Below are 25083 nucleotides of genomic sequence, written 5' to 3' on the forward strand. Positions count from 1 at the left end.
CCAAGTTAAACATAAATGTTTTAATGGTACTATTTACAAAAACAAAAACAAATCTGCTTTTTGATTGGGTTAACTGCTGCAACAATCGAACAGGTACATTGACATCTTGCTTAAACTACCAAAAGAAAAAACAGTGATTGAATGGCTGTGGCATAAAACGGAGGTGTAAAATAAACAACCAGTATTTTTTTGCATAGCAATTAGTTACTTAAGGTGTGGGGGAGGCGGTGAAGGAGAGAGTGGTTATGACAAATTAAAACAAAAATCCATCCTGGATCTGATCAGAGAAACTATTCAAACAGCAGAAAATATTCCCTTGAATTGAAAAACCTGAGGTCGGGCTTCTAGCTGAGAGCTGCTACGTCTGAAATGTTTGAGAACCAGAGAAGAAGAAGTGGGCGGGGCAACTGGGTTGCTTTGTTGTTTTTAACCCACAGTTTATTTAACTTAATACGCCGAGTGAAACTAGCAGATGGTTCTTCATTGTTCTCCAGTGGGATTCTCAGTGTGAGCCGTTGTGGTAAGACTAGCGTTAGCATGTTTTTGCAGCATGCAGCAGCGCTTTACTGTAGGCCAAGTGCTCAAAAGACGACACCCCCAGCTCTCTCTCTCTCTCTTTATGCCACCACCCTCTTTTTTTTATTATTAAAAAATAAACAAAAACTGAGTGAGAAGAGACGGAGCTGTGGACACTCTCTGAAAAGAGACCGTAAAAGGAATGATTCTTACTATTCAACAAACAAACGAAAACACAGAGAATGTGTTACAGACACAAAGAAAACATGTCAGGAATGAAAACTAACAAACAAACAAAAGAAAACAACAAAACTAGACTTGGCAGTTGGAGAAGTGCTCTGGTGATTTCAGGCGACCTCTAGAGGGAGAAGAAGGAACCACATCTCAAATGTACCTGTTTATTTGGATGAGGAAGGTATTTTTTCTTGTTTTGTAATTTGTCACTCCACTAAAAATGTACATGGGAATTACAAGCAAACTAGTCAATAGAAAACACCCTTTGGCCATATGTTGAGGAGTCCGCTACATAGTGCGCTACGAGTGTACACGCGCCGTATGAACACCACTAAGCCCCCATGTACATTGTTTAGCCTACTACACAAAACAGCTTTGTAACGTGTTTTATACTTTTTTTTTTTTTTTTTTACATTTATCCTTTTTTTTTGTGACAAAACAAGTGTTGGGAAAGGCTTCTATCTCCATAATGTTCACTAAAAACTGTGAAAAGTATTAGACTGATGTTTGAATATCAAACAACAGGAACCCATTTAATATTTTATTCCGCGTTGAGGTTCTGCTTGTTAATGCCAGAGGAGCTGTGGGTGGAGGGGGTGAGGGGGCGGGACCTCAGCCTGTCAGTCATTCATCGGTGGGCGGTGGACGCCTTGTGTTTGGAGCCGCCGTCGTCGTCGCAAGGCGGCTCCGTGTCGTCCGAATCCAGCCGCCCGTAGCCGGCCGCTCTGCACCCCGAGATGCTGCGTATTCTGGGCCTGATGAGGTCGCCCTCCGGCTCCGGCTCCGGCTCCGGGTCGGCTGGCAGCGGGAATCCTCGGCGCTCCCACGGCGCCACCGTCTGCAAGCACCACACGGCCCGTTAGAGGACGACAACACGGCAAAAACTGCTATGGATCTGTTCTTCCCTCACTGTTTAACGTTCACCATCACGGTGTAAATAAAGTTTTATCCTCCAGTATCCAGTAGATCATGTGATCAGGACGTCATGATGTTTCTCTAGTCTCTGATCATGTGACTTTGTAAACAACCAATCAGTGTTTAGATCAACAGGAGGAGAGCTAGTAACGTTAGCAGCACCGCTAACGGAGAACCAACAGGAGGAGATCTAGTAATGTTAGCAGCACTGCTAACGGAGAACCAACAGGAGAGCTAGTATCGTTAGCAGCACCGCTAACAGAGAACCAACAGGAGAGCTAGTATCGTTAGCAGCACCGCTAACAGAGAACCAACAGGAGAGCTAGTATCGTTAGCAGCGCTGCTAACGGAGAACCAACAGGAGGAGAGCTAGTAACGTTAGCAGCACCGCTAACGAAGAACCAACAGGAGGAGAGCTAGTATCGTTAGCAGCACCGCTAACGGAGAACCAACAGGAGGAGAGCTAGTATTGTTAGCAGCACCGCTAACGGAGAACCAGCGAAGGTTCACTTCAGTTACATGATGATGAGTTCAGGCTCTGCTCAGTGAAAATGAGTTCTGGCTGAAGGTAAATGATAACGTTCTCATGATGCGTTCACACGTAATCTAGTAAAATGTAGTTTTGGTTATAAACTAGAATAAATCCAGATGTTTTTACATGAATCTAAAATAGATATTAGAGATGAATTATGAGCTGTTTCACAAAACTCATAAAAGTTAAAACTACTAATGACAAGATTTGTTTTTATCAATAAAAATAAAATTGTGTTTTATGAAGAAAAAAACACTATCAATTACAATAATTAACTAAAAGGATAACATTTAGTATTTCTGATGGTTACATGGACACGTTTCCTTTTCAAAGTAAAAGCCCTCTAGTGGCTCACAGTGGACAGAACTCTCATTTGTCAACATGATGCTTTTACTCTGAAATCTTAGTCTTTCGGAAAATGACTCAAATAAATAAAATAAACAACTAAACCAGCTTTTAATGATGGGTTATTATTTATATTAACAAAGCAGTTCTTCTCCTTTTTGCTCCACAAAAAAAGCATAAACAAACAACACAAAAGCAACAACTTTAAGGACGCTATATCTGTACGTACCCGCTCCTCGAAGGTGAAGTCGGGCGTGGAGCAGCGCGTGTCCTCGCTGGACAGCAGCCGGTGCGAGTCCCTGGAGCACGGCGTGTGAGGGTTGGAGGCGGTGTCGGGGCTGGGCGGGCTCATGGGCGACGGCACGTAGCTGTAGTCGTGCAGCGCGGGGCAGTGGGTCGGGTCGGGGGACGCCGGCTGAGGGGTGGGGGGGTTGGTCCCAAACTGCAGCGGCGTGGTGCGGCCGTCGATGGACTTGTACGACCTGTTGGGGGAGACAGAGTCCACAGACCACGTTACAGGTCTACAACCACGTTAGAGGGTCCAGAGACCACGTTAGAGGATCTACAGACCACGTTACAGGTCTACAAGCCACGTTAGAGGATCTACAGACCACGTTACAGGTCTACAAGCCACGTTAGAGGATCTACAGACCACGTTACAGGTCTACAAGCCACGTTAGAGGGTCCAGAGATCACGTTAGAGGGTCCAGAGATCACGTTAGAGGGTCCAGAGACCACGCTAGAGGGTCCACAGACCACGTTAGAGGGTCCACAGACCACGTTAGAGGGTCCAGAGACCACGTTAGAGGGTCCAGAGACCACGTTAGAGGGTCCAGAGACCACGCTAGAGGGTCCAGAGACCACGCTAGAGGGTCCAGAGACCGCGTTAGAGGGCCCAGAGACCACGTTAGAGGGCCCAGAGACCACGTTAGAGGGTCTAGAGACCGCGTTAGAGGGTCTAGAGACCGCGTTAGAGGGTCCAGAGACCGCGTTAGAGGGTCCAGAGACCGCGTTAGAGGGTCTACAGACCACGTTAGAGGGTCCAGAGACCACGTTAGAGGGTCCAGAGACCACGTTAGAGGGTCCAGAGACCACGTTAGAGGGTCCAGAGACCACGTTAGAGGGTCTACAAGCCACGTTAGAGGGTCTAGAGACCACGTTAGAGGGTCTAGAGACCACGTTAGAGGGTCTAGAGACCACGTTAGAGGTCTACAGCCCAGAGACGAGGGCGTCCCTGGGGTGCAGCTCGTGCCGGTAGCTACCTGCTGCCCCGCCTCTGTGCCGGAGCCAGAGCCATCCAGGTCCAGCGGGAGCGCTCCTGGTCCTCGTGCGGCTGGTGGAGCTGCGTGAAGGCCGCGTCCGTCAGGTCCTCCACCTACGGAGGTAGAGAGCAGCATCAGGACCCTGAACGCACCACAACCATCAGACCTATTGATCCCGGCACTGTCGAAGTCTTTTATGGTTTAGCAAGTTCCATTTAAGATATTACATTCTATATTGTATACAAATGTTTCATAGTTAAACTGGACAAAAGAATAAAAGATGTCTGTGAGGACGACGAGGACTAGAATTAACTACATTAAACATTTACACATTCCAGCAAAATCCTATTATTATAATAAAGGACCTGCAGCCTCGTCACATGTGACTGTATGATTTATTTATGGGATTCATTTCTCTGGTATTTTTCAAACTGAAGATGTCAAGACTTCTTAAAAAAAATAACCTGACAAACTATACTATGATTTTATTAAATTAATTACTATGACTTTTGACTTTCTATTATATTATTAATGTATGACTTTCAGGACATACAACTTCTTTGACGATACACTGATCACGAGACATTTTAATGTAAACCATGAGCTGCAGCGCTCGCTCAACACTCAACCAATTAAAAAAAAAAAAGTGTTGTCCTCATTAGTCACCAAAACATGAAAGAAAGAGGGTCCAGGTGAAAAAATACTAACGTCAAATACATAATTAAATCAGAATAATCAGTCTAATAACCTTTCTAATCAAAGAACGTGAACTGCTTCCACTTAGAGATTCAACCTTGAAGGTGTTGAGATCCGACCACCAGGAGGCACTGTTCCCTCCCCGACACGCAGCGCTACTAAGTTCATATTGTAAAGTGTTTTATAGAGTGTATAAATGCAAATCAGTCTTCTTAAAGTGAGCAACGTGGATCCTGATGAGTCCTTACCTCCCGCTCGTCCTCCTCCCCTGTGATTGGCTGAGAGAAGATGTCCACCGAACGCCACCTTTCAGACGGAGGAGTGAACGTGAGAACAGAAAACCAGCAAGTCACTGGTGGAGGAACATGAAGGGAGAAGGAAACCAACCAGACAGAGTGTGTGTGTGTGTGTGTGTCATCCTCATGCAGGTGTTCACCTGGGTGTGAGGATCTCTTTGTACTGCAGCTTCTCCACTCTGGTGGTGGCGGCTACAGACATGGGGATCACGATGTTGTTGATGTCGAAGGAGCTTTCACCTCGCCTCCTCTTGATAGGCTGCTGCTGGGGGGGCGGGACAAAGAGAACCACGAATCAGGATCCAGGTCTCGGCAAATCCTTTATCGCTCAATGGAGTCGTATTGAGACTAACATTAAAAGTGTACATTTCTTAATCCTAATCTTCACAATCTGCATGTTTTAAACTGGAAACCCGTTTAATACGTTATAATTAACACATTTTTGGTGCAGACCCTCCCATCCCCCCTCTAGTCGTACTCTACATCATGTTGGACAGGTTTTCATGAGGCGGATTTCTCAAATAATGCTGACTGTTGAACTCCCTCTGCTTCCTGACACACTTTCTGCTTCAGTAACCGCGACAAAAAAAAAAAAAAAAACTACTAAGAAAATAAAGTTTCAGTTCGGTTGGTCCAGCCCACGCTATCGCCAGCGTTTATGTATTTATAAAACATCAATCAACTCTCACAATAGAAAAGTCAAGGATTACATTTGATCTCATGTTTTACTTTCTTTCAGTCTCCTTTCATGCGGATGTTCAATCAGTTTTGATGTAGTGGAGTGAATTCACTCTGACAGCTGAGTTCACAGCTGCAGACCTGTTGTTGTTGTTGTTGCTGCTGCTGCTCTATCCTGTACTCCTGTGCTGCACACTGTTTCAGGTTAAATGCAGCTTCAAAACATCAACACCGATTGGACATCCACATAAAAAAAAAGAAGTGCTAATTTCCCCCAGAAAACACCAGATTTCCACAAGAGGCTTTGAGTGCGCGTGGTTCCTTACGGGTGTGCTCTGGCCGCCGTGGCCCAGCGGCGTGGAGTTCTCAGACGACGTGGACAGCTGGCGCGTGAGGGGGCTGTGGAGGGACGGGTGCATGTTGGCCAGCGTTGGACAAGGGCTGCTAGAGTCCATGAAAAGCTTAGGGGAGGCTGGAGGACGGGAGACAGACAGATGTTTAGAGGACTGACGGTTCTCCGCGAGCCACGACAAACCCCCGTTCTCACGAGACCTCCACATGAAAGACTCACCGTCGGTCCGGTCCAGCGAGTGCTCTCGTAACCTCTTGCGGCCGTAGTTCTTGTCGTAGGGCCCTAAAGACGCGGAGAGGCCCTGCAGCCGCTCGCTCTTGCACGCGGCTTGGCCCTCGAGCCTCGCCGCGTTCAGAGCGCCGCCCACGCTGCCGTCCACCGTCCTCGGCTTCTCAGCGCGGTTCTTGTAGTGGCCCAGTCCTGCAACGCCAGCAACCAGTCACACAGCATCATTAGACGAGGAGTTGTTGAGCAAAATGTTTAAAAAGGGACATCAATTGATGTCTCATGGGATTCATTGGTTCTACAATAAGAACCGATGAAAGCTACGGTGACCTGTGAGAACTGGAGCAGGGCTAAACAGCACATGACTGCCTCCGCCCTGTGGCATTGGGAAATAAAACCGATACTGGGAGAAATGCCATTGGGAAAGAAAAACTTCAATAAACCGTTACTGTGAAAAGCAGCAGGATGAAAACATTTCATCATAATGAGCCGAATTCTGAGAATGTATTGGCTGTGTGTCTATTTATTTATATGATTATTGTAAATACACAACCGTTTCCATATTGAAGTCCCTGTGTGTGTGTGTGTGTGTGTGTGTGTGTGTGTGTGTGTGTGTGTGTGTGTGTGTGTGTGTGTGTGTGTGTACAACAGCATTTGTACTTACTGACTGCCATAAGTGAGTTGGTGAACTTGTGCTTCTCTTTGGACGAGGACAGCTTGTGTTTGAGCGAGAGCTTCTTCAGCGGTTTGCTCCTCTCCAGAGACTTGGCCTGCCACTGGCTCTTCATCACCTGCTGCAGACGAAGGCCGATGCAAACGTCTGAGGGGGGAGCAGACAAGAGGAGGGTTCACGTCTTGAAACACAACAAGAGTCAAGACGGCGTGCAGAATGTGTGTTTAACCGAAAGCAGGGTTCATACACATTCTGACCAATGTTCCATGACTTTAAACCAGATGTCCATGACAAACATTTAGTGAAGTCTGGGTGTAAACAGTAAAAAGTGAGTAAATGTAGTATTTAAACTAACAATGAGAATTCAAAGCATACAGTAAACCTTAAATGACACAAATGAATGAGACAATAGTTTGATTAAAGAATAAACATTTATATAGATGCCTGTATGGACGCCTGCTTATATTTTGAGCGTCTTTCTTTTAAAAGCATATTAATTATTTTAAACTCAGCGTAAATGAACGACATGAACACATGAATATAACACATATACATGACTGTTACTACACTTTGGGGATTACATTTTTTTCAAGGACTTTTCCAGGGCTGGAAATGACCATTTTAAAATGCCATGACCGTAAGAACCCTGCAAAAGGAAATCTGCGGCGCATTTGGGACAAAACACGACATTCCTTCAGAATTACATAGACGCCTTCTTGTGTGTGAAGGGGAGTCAATACTCCCGATTATAGAAAGTTAAAAAGGAGCCCCGACACCAGAATCTGGCCTCAGAGCTTCCCGTCCCGTGGAAGTGGAGGAGGAACTGACCGTCGGGGAAGGAGAGGATGGGGTGGACGCCAAGATCCAGTCTCGACAGGCGCTCCAGGGTGGGCTGCTCGTACTGAGGGTCCTCTCTGGGGGTGGGCCAGCCACCGCACATCGCACAGCTGGGATTGACCCGGCAGCTACACTGCGTACAGCTGCTTCTCTGGGCCTGCAGGAGAGGACACGCAACCACGTGACTCGGCTGGGAACACTCAGGATGCAAACTGCTTCCATAACAAACCTATGAAAGCGCACGTTTGCTTTTCTTAATGCGCCACAGGAGTCGGGTGAGTCAGAGACACGTTGCTGTGACGGGGACAGATAGCTGCAGTGGTTCGGCTTCTTTCAAACATTCGTCTTGTGCCTAAACTATCTGGTCCGAAACAGAACACGTAGTGCTGATAAAAGCTCCAACAGGGACTTAAACAATCGTCTAATGATATCATTTATGAACATACATGAGTATGCTCTCCTCAAAGCCACTTAACTCCATTGATAGAAACCACAATTTTACCCCGCTGATCATCAGAAAACACACAAACACAATAAACTAATTTCTCCTGTGCCTTTTCATCTCATTCAGTGTTTTAATGATTTAGAATCTGTTTCAGGGCCACGTGCCGGCTCCTCATTGGTTGTTTATACAATCAAAGTCACCATTTTGTTTGTTTGTTAAAAGCCTGACGAAGATCTACGGAAAACTCGTCTATTTAAATCTCAAGTATGTTTTGGTTTCTTCCTTTCATAACGTCCTCTCTGCCGACGGATAAATCGTTATCGCTTTTATCGTTTCTGCTTTTACCAGGTAAATAAAAAAATGCATTGTCATCATGTTGGCTCTTTTAATGATTTAGACACTAATAAAGGCTTTAGTATTTCCTTCCTCCTGTTCTGGCATGTTGTCGTGCCTCCATTCACTTCCTGTTGTTGTTTTGACTCTTTTCCAACTAGTCCTCTCTCTCTTCTCGCATTATAAAACATTCCAACATGGAGCAGAAGTGGATAAAGATCTCATCTTGCCCGAAACAGAGTTCATTTGCCTCAGGCTCCAGTTCAGCCTTCAGAAACAGCACAGGCTTCCTTTTCCTGGAACTATATATAAACGGCGTAACGGATGAAACATGGGAGTTCATATTAAATTAAATACACGTCTGTCTGCTTTATGTTTCTAACGGACTCTCCAGACCCCTGAGCCACAGAGCTGCGAGGGAAACAATCGGCTTGTTTCTATTTTCTGCAGCTAAAACTTGTGAGTCGTCACAAGGGTTATTTCCCTTCTTTGTTGTTTGTCCCAGTTTGTCATGAATAAGTCAGCCGTCTGCTGTTTACTCAGCTCATTAGGCTACAAACCAAGAAACCAATCAGCGAGTGCAGCCTGGAGGCACGAGAATAAAGATCCACAAAGAACACCCAACATCCTCACAGCTCTTCACACACACACACACACACACACACACACACACACACACACACACGTCAGTGTCAACCTCATACTCGTCTTTAACCTAGAACACTGACGTCGGGGGATTTTAACCTGTGCGATTGTGGTTATAGGTATTTGTCATTGTGTTGCTTTTGTTTGAGTTGTGTGGGTCCTTCCTATTGAAGGTGGGCGTGTCTTATTGAAGGTGGGCGTGTCTCTCTGCTCCAATCCCTGTTTTTTTTTTCAACAGGCACGTGTTCAGGTGATTTTCACCCGACGTTAGTGATGGAGGGTGAAACATTTTTGGATAGTTCTAACATTAAAGGAGACTTTTCTTTCACAGGACAAGTCTTGCATGTCCCAGGAACATGTGGACCAAAGAACAAGCTCATAGCTCCTTTACAAATATATAAATAATCATGTTTTATTGACTATTCCCACATTTTTCACCCGATTTTGAGCCTTTTTTTTAAAGTTCTATAGGGTAAAATAAAAGAAGAGTACTTCAAGTGCCGCATGGTTCAGGGGGTAATGCCGCTCCGGGCCTGGCGGGGGCGCTCACCTTGCCGTTGAGGTTGGGCACAGTGTTGGGCTGGATGAGCCGGCGTCGTCGACAGCTGACCAGCGGGCGTGTGCGCGCGGCCACACACGAGCTGTCGTAGGCCGACGGCTGCTGGTGCTTGGCGTCGGCGCCGTCTGCCGTCCTGTCAGGGAGAAACCAAACGGCACGATGAGGTCACGGAGGTTTGACCTCCGGGGCGACACAGAAACACATTTTGTCTCAAGTGACAACCAAGTTAATTAAATACATCAGTATAAATCTAGTTTGTTTTGTCTTTATGAACAGCGTCAACATAAGACTTTCCTTTTATTATCTTATATTTTTAGAAAGAGAGCATCCAAGGAGAAATCCTCATAACAAGTAACATTAGGCCTGCCAATCATTTCTGCATTTAATCAGTTTGTCTATGAAATATCATAGTGGTACATTTCCAACAGCTTTATTAAAAAGCTTCAAAAACATTCAGCTTAACATCATGGAGGACAAAAACAGAAGGTAGAACGAGTCAAAAATGTGGCATTTCTGATTGTAAAAAGCTGCTGAAACGCTTCATTCGATTACATTTCTGTAATAAGCATTTCTCAGAAAGCAGATTCCCTTCAAACACGAGGTTGTTGTCGTTATCAGCTGTACCTGCTGAGGACGCCGTTAACAGGCTGCGAGTTTTGACCTTTCCAGGAGCCGGGCTCTGTGCTGGGGATGTGGGCGGGGCCTGTGTGCTCCAGCCGCTCTGAACCAACATCCTGCATTGACAGATAAGACAAAGCCAGTGAGACTCCACCTCCAGTTAACTGGCACAGCGGCGCCGGCTGACCAGCAGCACTCTAGAGGAACCCAGGGATATTTAAAGAAAGCTACATGAAGACAGACTGAGTCATCCCGCTTCTGTGGCCTTGAATTATTCAGTCCAGATTTGTGAAGAAGGGAAGGAAAAAAAAAAGAGGCTCGGCTCTCCCGAACAGCCTATTCTGCACCGTCATCCAGACGCCTGCAGCTCCTTCCTCCAGCTTCCACTCAGAGGAACAATATATTCTGGTTTCAGTCAAATTTAAGATCCTCTCCTCACAGTTCGGACGTCTCATTTCATTAACGCGGCGCTCGCCAGGCGAATATTAGCCGCTAAAGCAGGTTATTGTTGTTTTATATCAATTATGTGCCGCAGCAAAGACACTCAATCGCACCGCTGAACACGGTTAACATGAAAGCACCGTCGTCCACCGGGATTAGAGGCCACACCTGCACTCGTCCTAGATGAACAAACAGTTGTATAAACATCAAGAGAAACAGGCTCATCCTGTCTCACATTATTTGCCGATTATCTGAATAAGATTGTTGTTGTTGTTGTTGAAGGCGCTTATCACACACACACACACACACACACACACACACACAACACACACACACACACACACACAGGCATCTGATTCATTTAGGACCTGAGGGACAGACAAAGAAACAATTTCCTGTGAACATTTCACATTTGATTTCCAGCAGATGCTTTGATTGACAAGAACATGTTGAATGTTTCATGGGTGATCGGATATCTATGAATAAACGTGTGCCTGCTCGGACTGTTCATCAGAGAACATTTACACACTGAACACCGACTCCTCTCATTTCTATTTGAACAAGGATTATTATGTTTCACACGTCAGTGGTGTGGATGTGATTCAAACAGCAGTTGAATGTGTTTTTATGAAGCTTTCTGCAAGAAATTACAGTTATTTGAGGCTCATTCTTGCTCTTCAAGAGCTTCTTTCCTCCTCATGACCGTGCGATTATTCCATCATTACCACAATGCAATACCCCAACAAAAAAAAGACAAGCTAATTCAGTGATTTCTGCCTCAATGATCACAATAAACATGAAGTCTCGGTGAGACCGACTGACCAGGAAGTAGCACAAAAAGCTGAATGCTTTATACTGTGAATGCATCTTAATTGACAAGCCGTCACAAATTAATTTGGTTTAGCCCCAAGAGACAGAACATGGCCAAAGCACAGCTAAACAGGACCCTCCGTTAGCTTCCCCGCGCTCACTCACCTGAGTGCTCACAGACTCCGTCTTCACTTCTGTCCCACCTGCCGCCGCGCCGCCTCCCAGCTCCACCGAGCCCTGAGGAAACCAGACCCGCGTGTCAAATATCCGCCACACAGATGAATAAAAAGCTCAGTGTTTTTCCTGCCCACAGGGCGCCGAAGCTAAATTACATTTACGTATTTAACACGCAACTCGCACCAGCAGGAGAGTGAGCCACTGACCTTGCTGGCGCGGATCTGTCTGTAGATGTCGGTCTGCTGTCGGATGCGGTACTCCAGGTCCGAGATGTGGGCCTGGAGCCAGTTCCAGTGGCTGATGATGGCGGCTCGCTCCACGGTGTAGCGGCTCTCCGCTCGCTTCCATCTGAGGGCGCGAAGGAAAAGAAAGGTGTGAGATTCATTATCGTTTGCAGGAAAACGCCCATGAACCATAAAAAACTAAAACAAACGTAATGATGTAAACATCTTAAATGCAGTTGCAACAATTAGTAGATTAATCGATTGTCAAAAAAACAACTAACGCTGATTCTTTATGCTAAATTGCTCCCAAAAATGCCCGTTTTCAGCCTCTCAAATGTGAAGCCGCTTTGCTTTTCTCTGTTGCACATCATTGTAAATTTATTATTTTGCGGTTTTGGACCGTTTGTCGACTAAAATAAAGACAATTGAAGACGTCAGCTTGGACCTGGCCCTACTTTGGGGGAAATAATACGATTTAATGACTGTGAAAATAAACGTTGGTTGAAGCCACAATTTCCGTCAGTCAAAGGTAATTTATTTAATAGGATTTAGCTGTAAATTACGCAGAGACGGGTATGGTGAAGGTCGGTTCCTTCATGAATCATCCCATCAAACAATGCATAAAACACTCAAAACTGATTATTTACAGCTCATTATCTGGCGAGTTTGCGAGCATTTCCCCCGTCAGACTGCAGAGGTCAGTGAATCAGCATTCACACAAAGGCAACTGCAGACTCCCTGGAAAACCCTCCTCACCAAAAGAACAACATGACGAGGGATTGCGTCACACGTGCGGGAGAAAAACAAAAAAAATGAAGTTTTCATTGCACTGATTTACTCCAAGGCAAACAGTGCGTGCCAGCTGTACTCCATTTTACCAGTATGACACACAGAATGGGCATTTTCAAAAAGGCAGACATGAGGAAAATGTCTGCTCTTGCAATGTGCAGCAGCGACCACAGAGGGCGCCGTTTCATCAAAATACAGGCTGCTGCGACCGACCGGGGCTGAACAATGAAGGAGAGAAAAAAAGGAAAGAAATGAGTCAGATGGCAGACAAAGATAGACCTTGCGCTCCTCTGCGCTTTCTCCTCCACACACCAGTCTCTGTTTTCAATTTCCAGAGCTCCACCAGGATGGAGGAAGTGGAGAGAACGCTACTGCTGCGAGGGGGGGGAGGAAGAGGGGCGTTAAGAGAGGGACAGCGAAGGAGTGGGAACGCTCTGGCAGCCGGAAAAGGGAACAGACGGGCTTTAGAGGCAATCTGCAGGCCGCGGGGTGCTGGCGGGGGTGGGGCGGGTCAGGAGCAGTGCGGCAGACACCGGGATCACCAACAATCCAGGCGGGCATCCTGTGTGATGGTGGAGCCGAGCGGAAGCAGAGAGACGGGGGAGGCGTCTCGCCGCTCTGCAGTCCACGGCTCCGCTGCAGCGCCATGCGGCTGCAGCGGAGCCGCTCACAACACTTCCACGTTCAGACTCGACCCAAAACTAACGTGCGACGTTCTCTAACTGCCGCACCGCTCCCTGAACACGCCCACGGCTGGTGCGTCAGATCAATGCACTGGCGATCCATTCACATCCCCCCTGATCCCCCGTGGAGACTCCTCTCAAAACAAAGTGTGGGGGACAAATTGGTGCTGAGGCCGTGAGCCGTGATTCACCCAGGGGTGGGCGGACAGCTGATCCACCAGAGAGAGAGAGAGTGACGCCCTTCAGGGTGAACTGGAACAGGATCTCAAGGAGATTCAAAGTCTCTCCGACAGGGAAGATGTCCCAGCATGCATCGGCCTGCTTACATACTCGAGCGTGGCCGTCAACAAAAGTCACAGGAAAGACCAGCTGGTGGAAAGTAACTACGTACATTTACTAGACTACAACGTCAAGGAGCCATTTGCTGCTGCTTTAGAGCCAGATTAATAATACAAAATATAAATCTACACGGAATTATACGGATATTCACAAGCTACCCATCAGAATATCAAGTAATATACATAAAATATGCATTAAAAAAAACGTACATTTATCAGCTGCAGTATGCAAGTGATGTACACATGAGTGCATCAATCACTATAATCCAATAATATACATTATTCTTCAGATGGAGGACTATATTTTGAGGCGGGTGAGCTTTGTCAGTTGTGTTTTTTAAATACAGTTAAAGTTGGCCCCTCCCCCCGGCTCAACCAGGGTTACGCCGTCCGCCAGCTGGTGGGAGCCGACCCTCAGATTCACCACCGTTCTGTAACGAGCTTTTAAAATCTGCAGGTCCGGACAACACCGGACATTTAGTGATGATTGAGAGGGAATAGGTTTAAGAGTGTACACGTTGTTTTGAGGAAAATCCTACTCGTTGTGCCATCAAAAAAGGTCATAATCGCTCTGGGTACTACTTCCTCCACGGCTGAGACCGGATAAAGAGAAGGGGAAATTAAGGCTGCAGGAGAATGTACAGCACGGTGGACGCTCCGGGCCTCGGGCCACATCATATGGACCGGTTTAGGCTGCACATGCCAGGTGAATTAAATCGAATAACTGAATGTTAAAAGTCACTCGGCTGGAAACCCTTCGTGCAGATTACGGAGAAAAGAAAGCAGGAGCTAAAAGTGTAGTTTAGTGAAACATAAACACACAGAGGCCATTACAAGTGCAGTGGACTGAATCGTCAGTGACGGAGGAGGAGAAGGAGAAGGAGGGGTCTGTTCGCGGCATTGAGAAATACCCCCACCCTCTAACCAGGATGCATTTCCCTCCCCCCCTTTACTCCCACACACAAAGCACCAGCGGCAGATCACTACAGCCGTTGTTTTGCGGTCGTCAGCACATTCTCCATTGTGGCGCTTCTCTGCATGCAGCACATGTGTTGTATGGCGCTGGAGCGGCCCTGTACCACACCGTCCCACCAAAACCACCGCGTGGCCCGGCGCCGCACACACAAACACACAAAGCCTCCGAGCCAGCTGACCGGTCCACCTTTCCACTGGAAATGTACCGAGACCGGAGGAGACACCAGGGACGTTCCTTTAGGCTGAGAGAACCAATTTTAGGCGCCGTTCAGTCACAGCTTTTTCATGTTGAAGGGCACAAAATCACATTTCTATCACCAAATCAAGTGTGTTTGTCAACAATGTCCACGTCTTTCTGCTTCCCTGTGTGCGTTTAACACACGAGTATATCCTCTATATGGACACACAATGAAGGAGATTACAGTTATGCTGAATACTTGACATAATTCTTAAATCATGTTCTGCTTTCATCTCGGCACTACGAGTACATGTTCAGTAGAGCGTGTACACGCAGGTTTAAAGGAGGTACAAAGGCTCTGACATACATATTATACCGTGTCCCACACTCCACTACAAAGACATTGTGCTGCACCACCATGATTTGTTTGTCGCTGTATTTTAATGTTGCCTCCTAAGGCAGGCAACATTATTCAGAAGCTCTCAAAATATGTTTCCACTGTAGCCCAGAACGGACAAACCAAACACTAGAGCCCTTCATGAGTTTGTACGTTACCTGAAAGCCACCGTATCTCTCTGACACGCTTGTGAACCTGAGGTGCCGTGAGCAAAACAACCTGGCAGAAGGACCAGATACCACAGCGTCACCGCGGCGGCTAACGTTGCCACAAAGGGAGGAGCGGGCTGAGACTCAACACTGATAGATGCCACCACATTCGACACACTGTCCCTTTTAAGTTATTTACAAAGATAAATCATGTCAGATAATCATAGGTTTCTGCGATACCCATGCACAGCAATTCTAAAAACCAATAGCCCACAATCAATAATAAAACACAAATACGCAGTGTCTTCTGACACGTTTATGCACAAAAGAGCTTTGAGTTATGATTAGAAGAGCAGCTTTCTTTTGTCACAACTCTTGACACACCAAAGTCCATATTTCGCTCGGGCTGGAAACAAAGACAGGGTGAGGGTCTCCAAACTAAAATCCTCCTGCAACGATAGCTCAACGCGTCAGGAACCTTCAGAACTGTATTTGCGGACTTTACAAAAGGAATGTATTGTTTACACACGGACATTAAAGCCAAGCTGTGAAGCAGGATGCGTTTTCTAAATGCAGTGAGTGGATGCCAGACTGAACTGGATTGTCTTAATGAGCTTTGGTGTAGAGTACATAGATTATGAGGGAACTTTTGTATTTGGATTAACAACATACTCAATATTAACTCCAATCATGGTGAACAACACTCGAACATGATCACCCTAACTGAGACCAAGTCTGACGTCCACAAGGCTGTTATCTTGTTATTTTATGAACATCATGGAGGCAACGAATGACTCCATAATTTCCACTTCATCACACCCATGTTCACATTTTGAAACCCGAGCTCCGTGTACAAAAGTCCGCCAGAGGAAGAGAGGTGAAGCAAAACAAAAGGGCCGCTCACATTGTCCCGTTCCATATGAAAACAAAGCCACTTTGCACGTCTGCCTCACAGACCGTTCAGTCATAATTTATGCTCCGTAACGAGAACAAGGGAAATCAAAGCGGGAGTTGTCATTTGAACTTCTTTGTTCTCCAGAGTCAAGGATTTCCAAAGCACAACAAAAGAGCTGATAATCAACCCAGACGCTCAAAACACTTCGGGAGACCGATCAACAAAAAAAAAAAGTCTGTTTGTTTTGCTGCTGTCTGGAGGTTCAGCTGGTTACACTCATCCCGATGCAGGAAGAAGCCGCTCAGAAGTCGGGATTGTGGAGCGAGGCCGGCCGACAGGGTGTGGGGCCGGAAAAACTAGAGAGGGCAAACTCAGAGAGAGCTGCAGCAGTCATTACATAAAAGAGGGGGTTATGTAACGCCTGTGGGTTTCGTGTTGAGGAACTTGGGCCGAGCTAAAACACATCCAGATGTGTCAGACGGGACAGGAACCTATACAGGCGCACACATTCATAAATATACACACACACACACACACACACACACACACAGGAATGAAAAGGAGGGGAAAACATAGCTAAGCGCCTCAGACTGCAGAGTAATGCTGAGCCATAGCATGAAAGGCATGCCGGAGTCTGAGCCAACTCCGTCGCCCTAATTCACAAGCAGCAGGCTGACAGGCTTCTTTTTCTTTTTTTTCACGGTCATACAAACATGGACTCCGATCATCCGGCAGTAGTTGTATCATCTGACAGACAAAACGCCTGCAAAGCGTGGAGCATTTCAGTGCTGGTCAGATAACATAATCCCCATTCCTTCCATGAGCCCTTATGTAAGCGGTGAGATTTCCTGATGTTGCCTCAGAAACCAACGTTCCCACTCATTTCTCAACAAAACACAACAACCTGTGCTGCCTGTAACATGCCTGTAACATGAACTGGATGAATGCATTAGCGGTTATCTGCCCGTGTGACAGCAGCAGCACCAGCTCCCTGGTAGAGGCCGCTGTGGACGGAGCAGAAAGGCCCTGCGGCGTCAGCGCGACAACAGATGTCGGCCGGCCACCCAATCCTCTGAGATACGGGAAACCGCGTCTGCAGTGGGATGACGGGATTAGTTGGAAGCAAGGCGCTGCCCCCAAACCAGCAACACAAATAGGTTGTTTTCCACACTGCTGCCAACTCAGCCGGCGGTAAATAATTGAGGCGCTGCCGCCTGAAGAAGACATCACATTGTCTGTCGTGTTGACTGGTGCAGCGCTGTAAGCCATTAATTGGTAACTGAGACAAAATGTCAGTTTTGAAAATGTGGCGTTATGGTCACACACACACACACACACACACACACACACACACACACACACACACACACACACACACACACACTCTACTTCCTGGAAGACGAGCGCGTTCACAATGAGGCAGAGGTTTCTCCTGCTCTGCTGGGAGCTGAGAACCTGTTCTCTACGTGTGCGGTGGGTGACTACACGATGTGCATCAGGGTTTACGTTTCCACACAGTGCAGAGAATTATTAGCTCTACGTGTGCGACCACTTTGCAAATGTTTGCAAACCCGTGAGTGATGGGTACAAAAACAAACAACAACCTTCAAACGCGGCCAATTCGAGAACAGCCGAGCCAATTAACACCGCTCCCCGAGTCCGGTTCGTTTTGCACAGATTGCATAACTTTGCCGTCTTGTATACAGTAATAACAAGTCAAAAAACAAAACTAAACCATTACAAAACCTGGCAGAACCAGTTGTCATGTGGGCTCAGGTCTGGGTTTGTTTTATGAGTGAAAGATGATGTTACTGACCCACTTAGATGTGTTAAGCATCTAAATATTATAATAACTGATTAATTAATCAGTCAACTAGATTAATCAAATGAATTCAAAGCTCTGATGTCTTATTCATGTGGTGGCGTGACAACCAAAAGCATTTAAGCTACATAAACAACCAGAGGCCCAAGTGGGCTGACGTATTAGTCATCAGTAACTCAATACTGTAGAATACCTGATATAATGAGGTGCATAAAAGCTGTTTGTCCGTCGTGTTTATGGTTTTGCACAAACCATTTCATAATAATAGTAATACTTTGGCTTTTGACGAATGTCGATCGGTTCACATATCGTTGCTTGAAGGGAGAATCGACAATTACATGAAGGTGACTTTAATCTAATAGAACATAAGAAAATAATAATCACAACAAATCGGTGCCTCACTGTGCTTTTAAAAATGTTTCCACGAAGCGCCATCAAACGAGTGAAAAGTGAATCTTAAATATTTAATTTTCTGTCCCTCCCCATAGCTCACTAGTGCCGACGTTTCTATGTTTGTATTTTCCTCTGCATCGCGATGTGAACAAACCCGTCGTAAAAGACACTGAATAACAAAAACTATTGTATTTTGGAGCAGTCGGAGCGTTCCACATACAACACGTGAAGTCGAGTTGACTCATAAGCAAGTAAGTGCAATAAAACCATCACAAGCATGAAGCCAATAATGTATAAATATACCATAAACATGATGTTAGCGTGTAGAAGCACAGAGCTGGCTCGGCTGTTAGCGGAAAGCTCCAAACCAGCGTTAGTCATTTTGCTGAGTCTGAATGACTTTAGCTTTCCTCTCGTAGGCGTTGCAGGGTTTACTGTCTTGTTGTTGACTTTGGTGTCAAAGTTGTTGACTACAGAGCTGATGTTAATATTCTATTGGGGACACGAGCTAAGAAAAAAAAAAGTGATCTTTATATAGTCTGACTGTTTATCATAGTTTGCCAAGAATAATACAATTTGGGAAATTCTTGTAAACGTAGCGGCTGGCTGAGAGAACGCAGCTCCTCCTTCCTCTACCTGCAGGCTGTGGTCAGGTTAGCAGAGGGAGCAGGACACAGGGAGCAGGACACAGGAGAGGAGGACACAGGAGAGGAGGAGGACACAGGAGAGGAGGACACAGGAGAGGAGGACACAGGAGAGGAGGACACAGGGAGCAGGACACAGGGGAGGAGGACACAGGGAGCAGGGGAGGAGGACACAGGGAGCAGGGGAGGAGGACACAGGGAGCAGGAGAGGAGGACACAGGGAGCAGGAGAGGAGGACACAGGGAGCAGGAGAGGAGGACACAGGGAGCAGGAGAGGAGGACACAGGGAGCAGGAGAGGAGGACACAGGGAGCAGGAGCGGAGGACACAGGGAGCAGGAGCGGAGGACACAGGGAGCAGGAGCGGAGGACACAGGGAGCAGGAGCGGAGGACACAGGGAGCAGGAGCGGAGGACACAGGGAGCAGGAGCGGAGGACACAGGGAGCAGGAGCGGAGGACACAGGGAGCAGGAGCGGAGGACACAGGGAGCAGGAGCGGAGGACACAGGGAGCGGAGGACACAGGGAGCGGAGGACACAGGGAGCGGAGGACACAGGGAGCAGGGAAGAGGACACAGGGAGCAGGGAAGAGGACACAGGGAGCAGGGACACGGGGAAGAGGACACAGGGAGCAGGGACACGGGGAAGGGGACACGGGGAAGGGGACACGGGGAGGAGGGACACAGCGATGAGGACACAGGAAAGAGCACACAGGACACAGGACACAGGGAGGAGGGACACAGCGATGAGGACACAGGAAAGAGCACACAGGACACAGGGAGGAGGGACACAGCGATGAGGACACAGGAAAGAGCACACAGGACACAGGGAGGAGGACACAGGGAGGAGGACGACAGCGATGAGGACACAGGACACAGGGAGGAGGACGACAGCGATGAGGACACAGGACACAGGGAGGAGGACACAGGGAGGAGGACAACAGCGATGAGGACACAGGACACAGGGAGGAGGACACAGGGAGGAGGGACACAGCGATGAGGACACAGGACACAGGGAGGAGGACACAGGGAGGAGGGACACAGCGATGAGGACACAGGAAAGAGCACACAGGACACAAGGAGGAGGACAGATACTGAATCTGTGTACTTCATTCCATTTGTTTCCCGCGAGATATTATTGAGTTTATAAAGTGATTTAGCGGTTGCTGATCTATAAACATCTGGTTTTATTTAAATTATTTAATTTGAATCCACTTCTGAACGTAAAGACATCCAGGCCGACCTAATAATGCAAATTTCAATATCTGCTCGGCGCTGCATGAGAGGACCAATCGTGAAATCACCAACGTGTTATTGTGTTTATTTAAATGTTATTTATTTATCTAACACAGGCGTGTCTCCTGTGGACGACAAGCAGGAGAGCAAGCAGTGAAAATGTAGTTTAAAGCGTCATATGTGCTACGATAAAAACCTTTGGACAGAGGTGGAGTACTGCGTGCAATAATAACAATAATGTGAAAGTTGCCGTTATAATGAAGCTTCAAAACTGTCCAGCACAGCCATAGTTATTGATATTATTTAGATTGTGATATAAATATAAGCTCAAGTTAAACCAAACACGCTCTGACACATGGACTCATTGTTCAACTCATTTAAATAAGACGTTCACTATTTTATAAATTGCAGAAAGATTAAATGGTTTTAAATCTGCGCCAGACGCTGTGACCGACGTGAAGATGGAAAGGATTACCTGACCCTAGTGATATACATCCACAATAAACACACACACACACACACACACACACACAGGACTGAGCAGCTGCTAACTCGGTGACTAAAGCAAGGCGCCGTACCTGCTTCACGATCAAACCCACAATGGAGCTTTCTCTGTGAAGCAGGAACAAGATGTGTCATGTTTGCTGCAACAGAAGATAAACGGTCATGGAGAAAAGAAAAGTGTGTTTGTAACCAGTCATTTTCCTGTTTATTTAAGGCCATCAGAGGGAGCTGCGTCCAGATTACAGATAAACGCAGTGATGCCTGTGACGCGTTAGCAGGAGTCATATTACCATCAGGCTGAAGGAACTTTATTCCCACCGGCAAATCTGAATAAAACCTTTAGTCTTTCAGGCGCTTTTCTCGTGTATCAAACTACATTTAGCTAATTCTAAAAGGACGGTTTTAAAAAGGCAACAACAAGTATGATTCATACTGGAGCTCAGCAAACAACCACAGCTGGTTGCTATTCATCAAAGCATGAAGACAATGAGAAGAAGAAAAACACATTCAACACGGCTCAATAATATACAACACAATCCTGTGATGACGGGATGAATCCTACACACGACCATAACTTAATCCTCCATTCATGAACACCTTCATGGCCTTTATTGAGGCAGCCGTTAACCTTGTTGTTTATATTTATGAGGTTTAGTTATCTAAACACTCCCAGTCCTAGCCAAAATGTTTTCATCTAAACAATATATTCTTAATTGGATGAGAGCATTCTCTTTTAAATGTCCCCCTTTCCAGTTCCAGTCATCAGGAGGTGATGTAGCCGACTGACTGGAGATGATCTCAGTTGAGCTAAAAGAGATTTACTAAATGTGGAAAGCACCTCCAGCTTCCAAGGGTCTCCACTTTCAAAACCCCCTTTAGGTAGGCGCACCTTTCACTTTCAAATCAAGCAAATAGCTAAATAATGTTAAACAGTATTCACATTATATGTTGTGTCAATGATCATAAATGATTGATCAACCGGCTCCATAATAAAACATTCTGACAGGATGAAGGGTTATAAATTCATGGCCAAAATACAGCAAACTGTTTTGATCTTTTAGGATTGATGTGGATATGAAACATAAATAAATTGTTGACGGATATATTTTAACGTTAATTTTATATTCTACTGTAGATTTAATTGTAAATATTCATGCTCCCGTTTATTGTTAAATGTTATGCACCTCCTGCCAGGACTAATTCCTTGTATGTGAAATAAATAAATAAATGGATTGAATAAATTTCAAAATCCTTCAGAGGGCTTTTATTTGAACGGTTGTTCTATTTTGATGCTTCGATGAGTAATTTTATGACTAAAGATCATAAAACATCAAAGCGGGCGTGTTGTGTACTTACTAAGTGTGTACTTTATGCCATGGGACCGTACGTGTTGTGCTCCAACATAAAGACATCCTCTTTTTGGGTCAACAAACTCCCTCATTGCATCACTTACCTTGGCTTACACTATTACTTCAATATCTGGACAATATTTAACATTACAGTGTCAATATATTACTAGTTTGGGCCATTTTCTATTTGTAACAGTAGTGGAAGTAGTAGTTTAGTTATGACTCAACTTTAAACAATTCAAAATATAATATTTGTAATGACATAATGACTTTCCCTCCTCCGACCATCTCAGGCCACATAAATGTAGCTCACGGTCCCGTCTCCTTGAAAAGGACGTGCTATAAATCTGCTCAAACTGCTGCAGCACCTCTTTTGACCTAAAATGGAACGCAGGCGCAGTAGGAATACATAAACAACCACTTATTCTACTTTCGGACCGTGCATGTAACACACACAAGCGCTTCCTGTTAGGTTATGAAGATATTTAGGTCAAAAGTCTAAAGTTAACACGCGAAAGGATCATAAAAATCTGTGTTCTTGGCTGCGTTGTTAATAATCTACCCAATCCTACACAGGTCAGTAAGTAAGTCCATTACGGCCGCTGACCCACCTGCTGGACCCCAAACACTAATGACACAGAAATAACTCTTATGTGAACTTCCCGTGGAATACTGAAGCAAACCTGACATCACAATAGGCAACAAAATATAAACAGAATAAAACCTCGCACGTTCTGAAAAACCCCAACTACGTCTCCTGTTGGTTTTGGTTTAAATGAAAACAGTCGTTCACTCTGCAGATAAACAGAAGGTTCAGTTTCAGCCTCACTCGGGAGGAAGCGCTGTGACGAGAGCTTTTCCACAGTCCAATCCCGCCAGTGCGTCCTCCACGGGACGGCACCACCCACACGACCACACATGCTCTCTGGGGGCGAATGGTTTCTCTACCCGCACACCTCCGCCTCCCCGGAGTTTGACCCAACCACTACCGAGGCAGACCAGGCAGTTATAATTGTCATCGGCACCTGCTAAACCCGAGTAGCATGTTTCAGGGCCAAGAAATACGGGACTTTCACAGGACAGTCGAGGAGCACAAAGCACGGTGTAAATATGAAAGTAATGAGTGACATGTGTTTGGGTGAAGTGTAAAAGAACCGTTGAGTCCACTCTGAATTAATCTTAGTGTGGAGTTTTACTATGAAACCTTGTTTTGCCTCAGCGGTTGAGTTCTCCAGTAGAGCAGAACGTCTGAGGGCACATTTACTTACATTTTGACATGTCGCTGCTCAATGTCCACTCTGGTCAGCTCCTCCTCCTCCAGGTCAGAGTCCCCGCCGGAGCTACTCTCCGTTACGTCGGAGTCAAAGGCGCTTTCTGCAGAGTGAAGGTTGGCCGAGCCGCTCAGATACAGCCGCTCCAGCTCCAAGGGCATAGAGCCGCTCTTCAGGAAGCGGCCGAGGCCGTCTCTGTTGTTCGAGGACGAGTGGCGCCCGGTCCGCCACGTGGCCGTCGGGGTCGCCGTCTCCGACTTGCGGTTGCTGACCAGAAGCCGGTTGAGCGCCGAGTCCAAGAAGCCGCCCAGCTGCTGCTGGATGTGCCGCTCCACCTGCTTGGCCTGCACCACCTGGAGGCGTTTGCGCAGGCGCCGCAGCCGGCTTTCGATCTCGGATTGGCGGCTGCTGTTGAGGAGGGTGCGCTCCTTGACGTGAGCGTCGAGGCTGTCTGAGGAGGAGGTGCAGGGCAGAGGAGGCTGTGGCGCGTGAGTGCAAGACGGGGAACCCTGCTGACTGCTACCTGGTCTCTCCCTATCAGAACCCTGTGGCTGACTGGTAGGCGTGTGTGAAAAAGCCTCCTCCAAATTCACTTCAGCGGGGTTAGGGTTGTCGTGGGTGTAGGGAGAAAGAGCATTAGACTGGAGCAATGGTAGTTCAAGGTTTTTACCGTCTGTATTTTGAGAAACCCCGGAGGAATGCTTCTGTTTAAGGGTTCCTTTCACCGGGATATGCCCCGATAAGGTGGCCGTCAAGGTTTCAGAATCCAAGGGCAGGCTCTGGGACTGAGCGTCTGAGGCGGCAGACTGCTTGTCACCGTTCACCGCCACCACGCAGCCGGGGCCGGACATGGTGGCCAGCTTCTTGGCCAGGCCGTTGACCGGTGCCATGGGCTGGTCACCTCCGTTCGTGCTGCCGCTCATGAGGCTTTTGAGCTGACCGCCAGAGAGTTCGATCGCCTGCCTCTTCCTCAACAGGAAGTCTCCTCCGCCGTTGAGCAGCGAGCCGGGCAGTATTCTGTGGTTTTTCAACACAGACTGTTTGATGAGGATTTCTTGCAGCTTGATTGACTCCTTAGTTGAAGGGACAGGTGTCACATCAGAGCACAGGTAGGACGCCACCAGTGGCTGGAGTTTCCCCAGGGCCGAGGCCTGAGCCACAGAGTCGGCTTGCGGCTGCTGCTGCTGCTGCTCCTGCTCCTGGTCTCCGACGCAGAAGTCCAGGGGGCAATCTTCGGACACGGCCTTGCACTTCGCGGGGCCGCTGCTGTGGATGAGGATGTTGCTGGCGTTACCGTTGTTCTCTGCACTGGCCGGTGAGAGACTTGAGGACGGGGCGGCCAGTTTGAAGCGGATGTGGTGAGCTTCGGCTGGGGCGTCGGTGAGAGCGGGCGCCATCGCAGCCATGCAGTGCAGAGGGACGGGCACCGCGGCCTCCTGCTCCACACCACCCGCTTACTGCCCCACCTGAGGACAGCCTGGAGACGAGAGACACAAATTAAATAAAGCGGTCGCATACAATAAAAACCTCACTGCATCACATTCTGATCCTCGTTGGCGTGAGATGTTTTCCAGTCAGGTAACGCTCAGCCTTGAACGGGGACGGACCCACAACCCCAGAGTGTAAACAAACATACAGACACCACCTAGAA

General features: G+C 47.0%; 1 protein-coding gene across 1 annotated transcript; it reads right to left on the reverse strand.

Moving 5' to 3' along the window:
- LOC306733088 (KAT8 regulatory NSL complex subunit 1-like) lies at window positions 1–24844 on the reverse strand. Its single transcript, XM_079214280.1, has 14 exons — window positions 23430–24844; window positions 11796–11937; window positions 11578–11649; window positions 10168–10277; window positions 9535–9676; window positions 7553–7718; window positions 6716–6871; window positions 6046–6246; window positions 5801–5946; window positions 4937–5058; window positions 4749–4806; window positions 3805–3917; window positions 2772–3024; window positions 1–1588 (listed from the first exon to the last, which is right to left on the reverse strand). The coding sequence occupies exons 1-14, from the start codon at window positions 24836–24838 to the stop codon at window positions 1379–1381; spliced, it is 3300 nt and encodes a 1099-aa protein (XP_079070406.1). The 5' UTR covers window positions 24839–24844; the 3' UTR covers window positions 1–1378.
- Between the last annotated feature and the right edge of the window lie 239 nt (window positions 24845–25083).

This window comes from Taurulus bubalis, assembly GCF_910589615.1.
Source record: "Taurulus bubalis genome assembly, chromosome: 2".
Lineage (NCBI taxonomy): Eukaryota > Metazoa > Chordata > Actinopteri > Perciformes > Cottidae > Taurulus > Taurulus bubalis.

What these genes read in the sequence shown, in the direction of transcription:
- LOC306733088 (XM_079214280.1), bottom strand. Translation starts at nt 24,838, where the DNA reads ATGGCTGCGATGGCGCCCGCTCTCACCGACGCCCCAGCCGAAGCTCAC. An exon ending in CTCGCTGGACCGGACCGACG is followed by an intron (nt 5,947 to 6,045) that starts GTGAGTCTTTCA and finishes CCCGTCCTCCAG; the next exon opens with CCTCCCCTAAGCTTTTCATG. An exon ending in GCACAGAGGCGGGGCAGCAG is followed by an intron (nt 3,025 to 3,804) that starts GTAGCTACCGGC and finishes CTCCCCCAACAG; the next exon opens with GTCGTACAAGTCCATCGACG.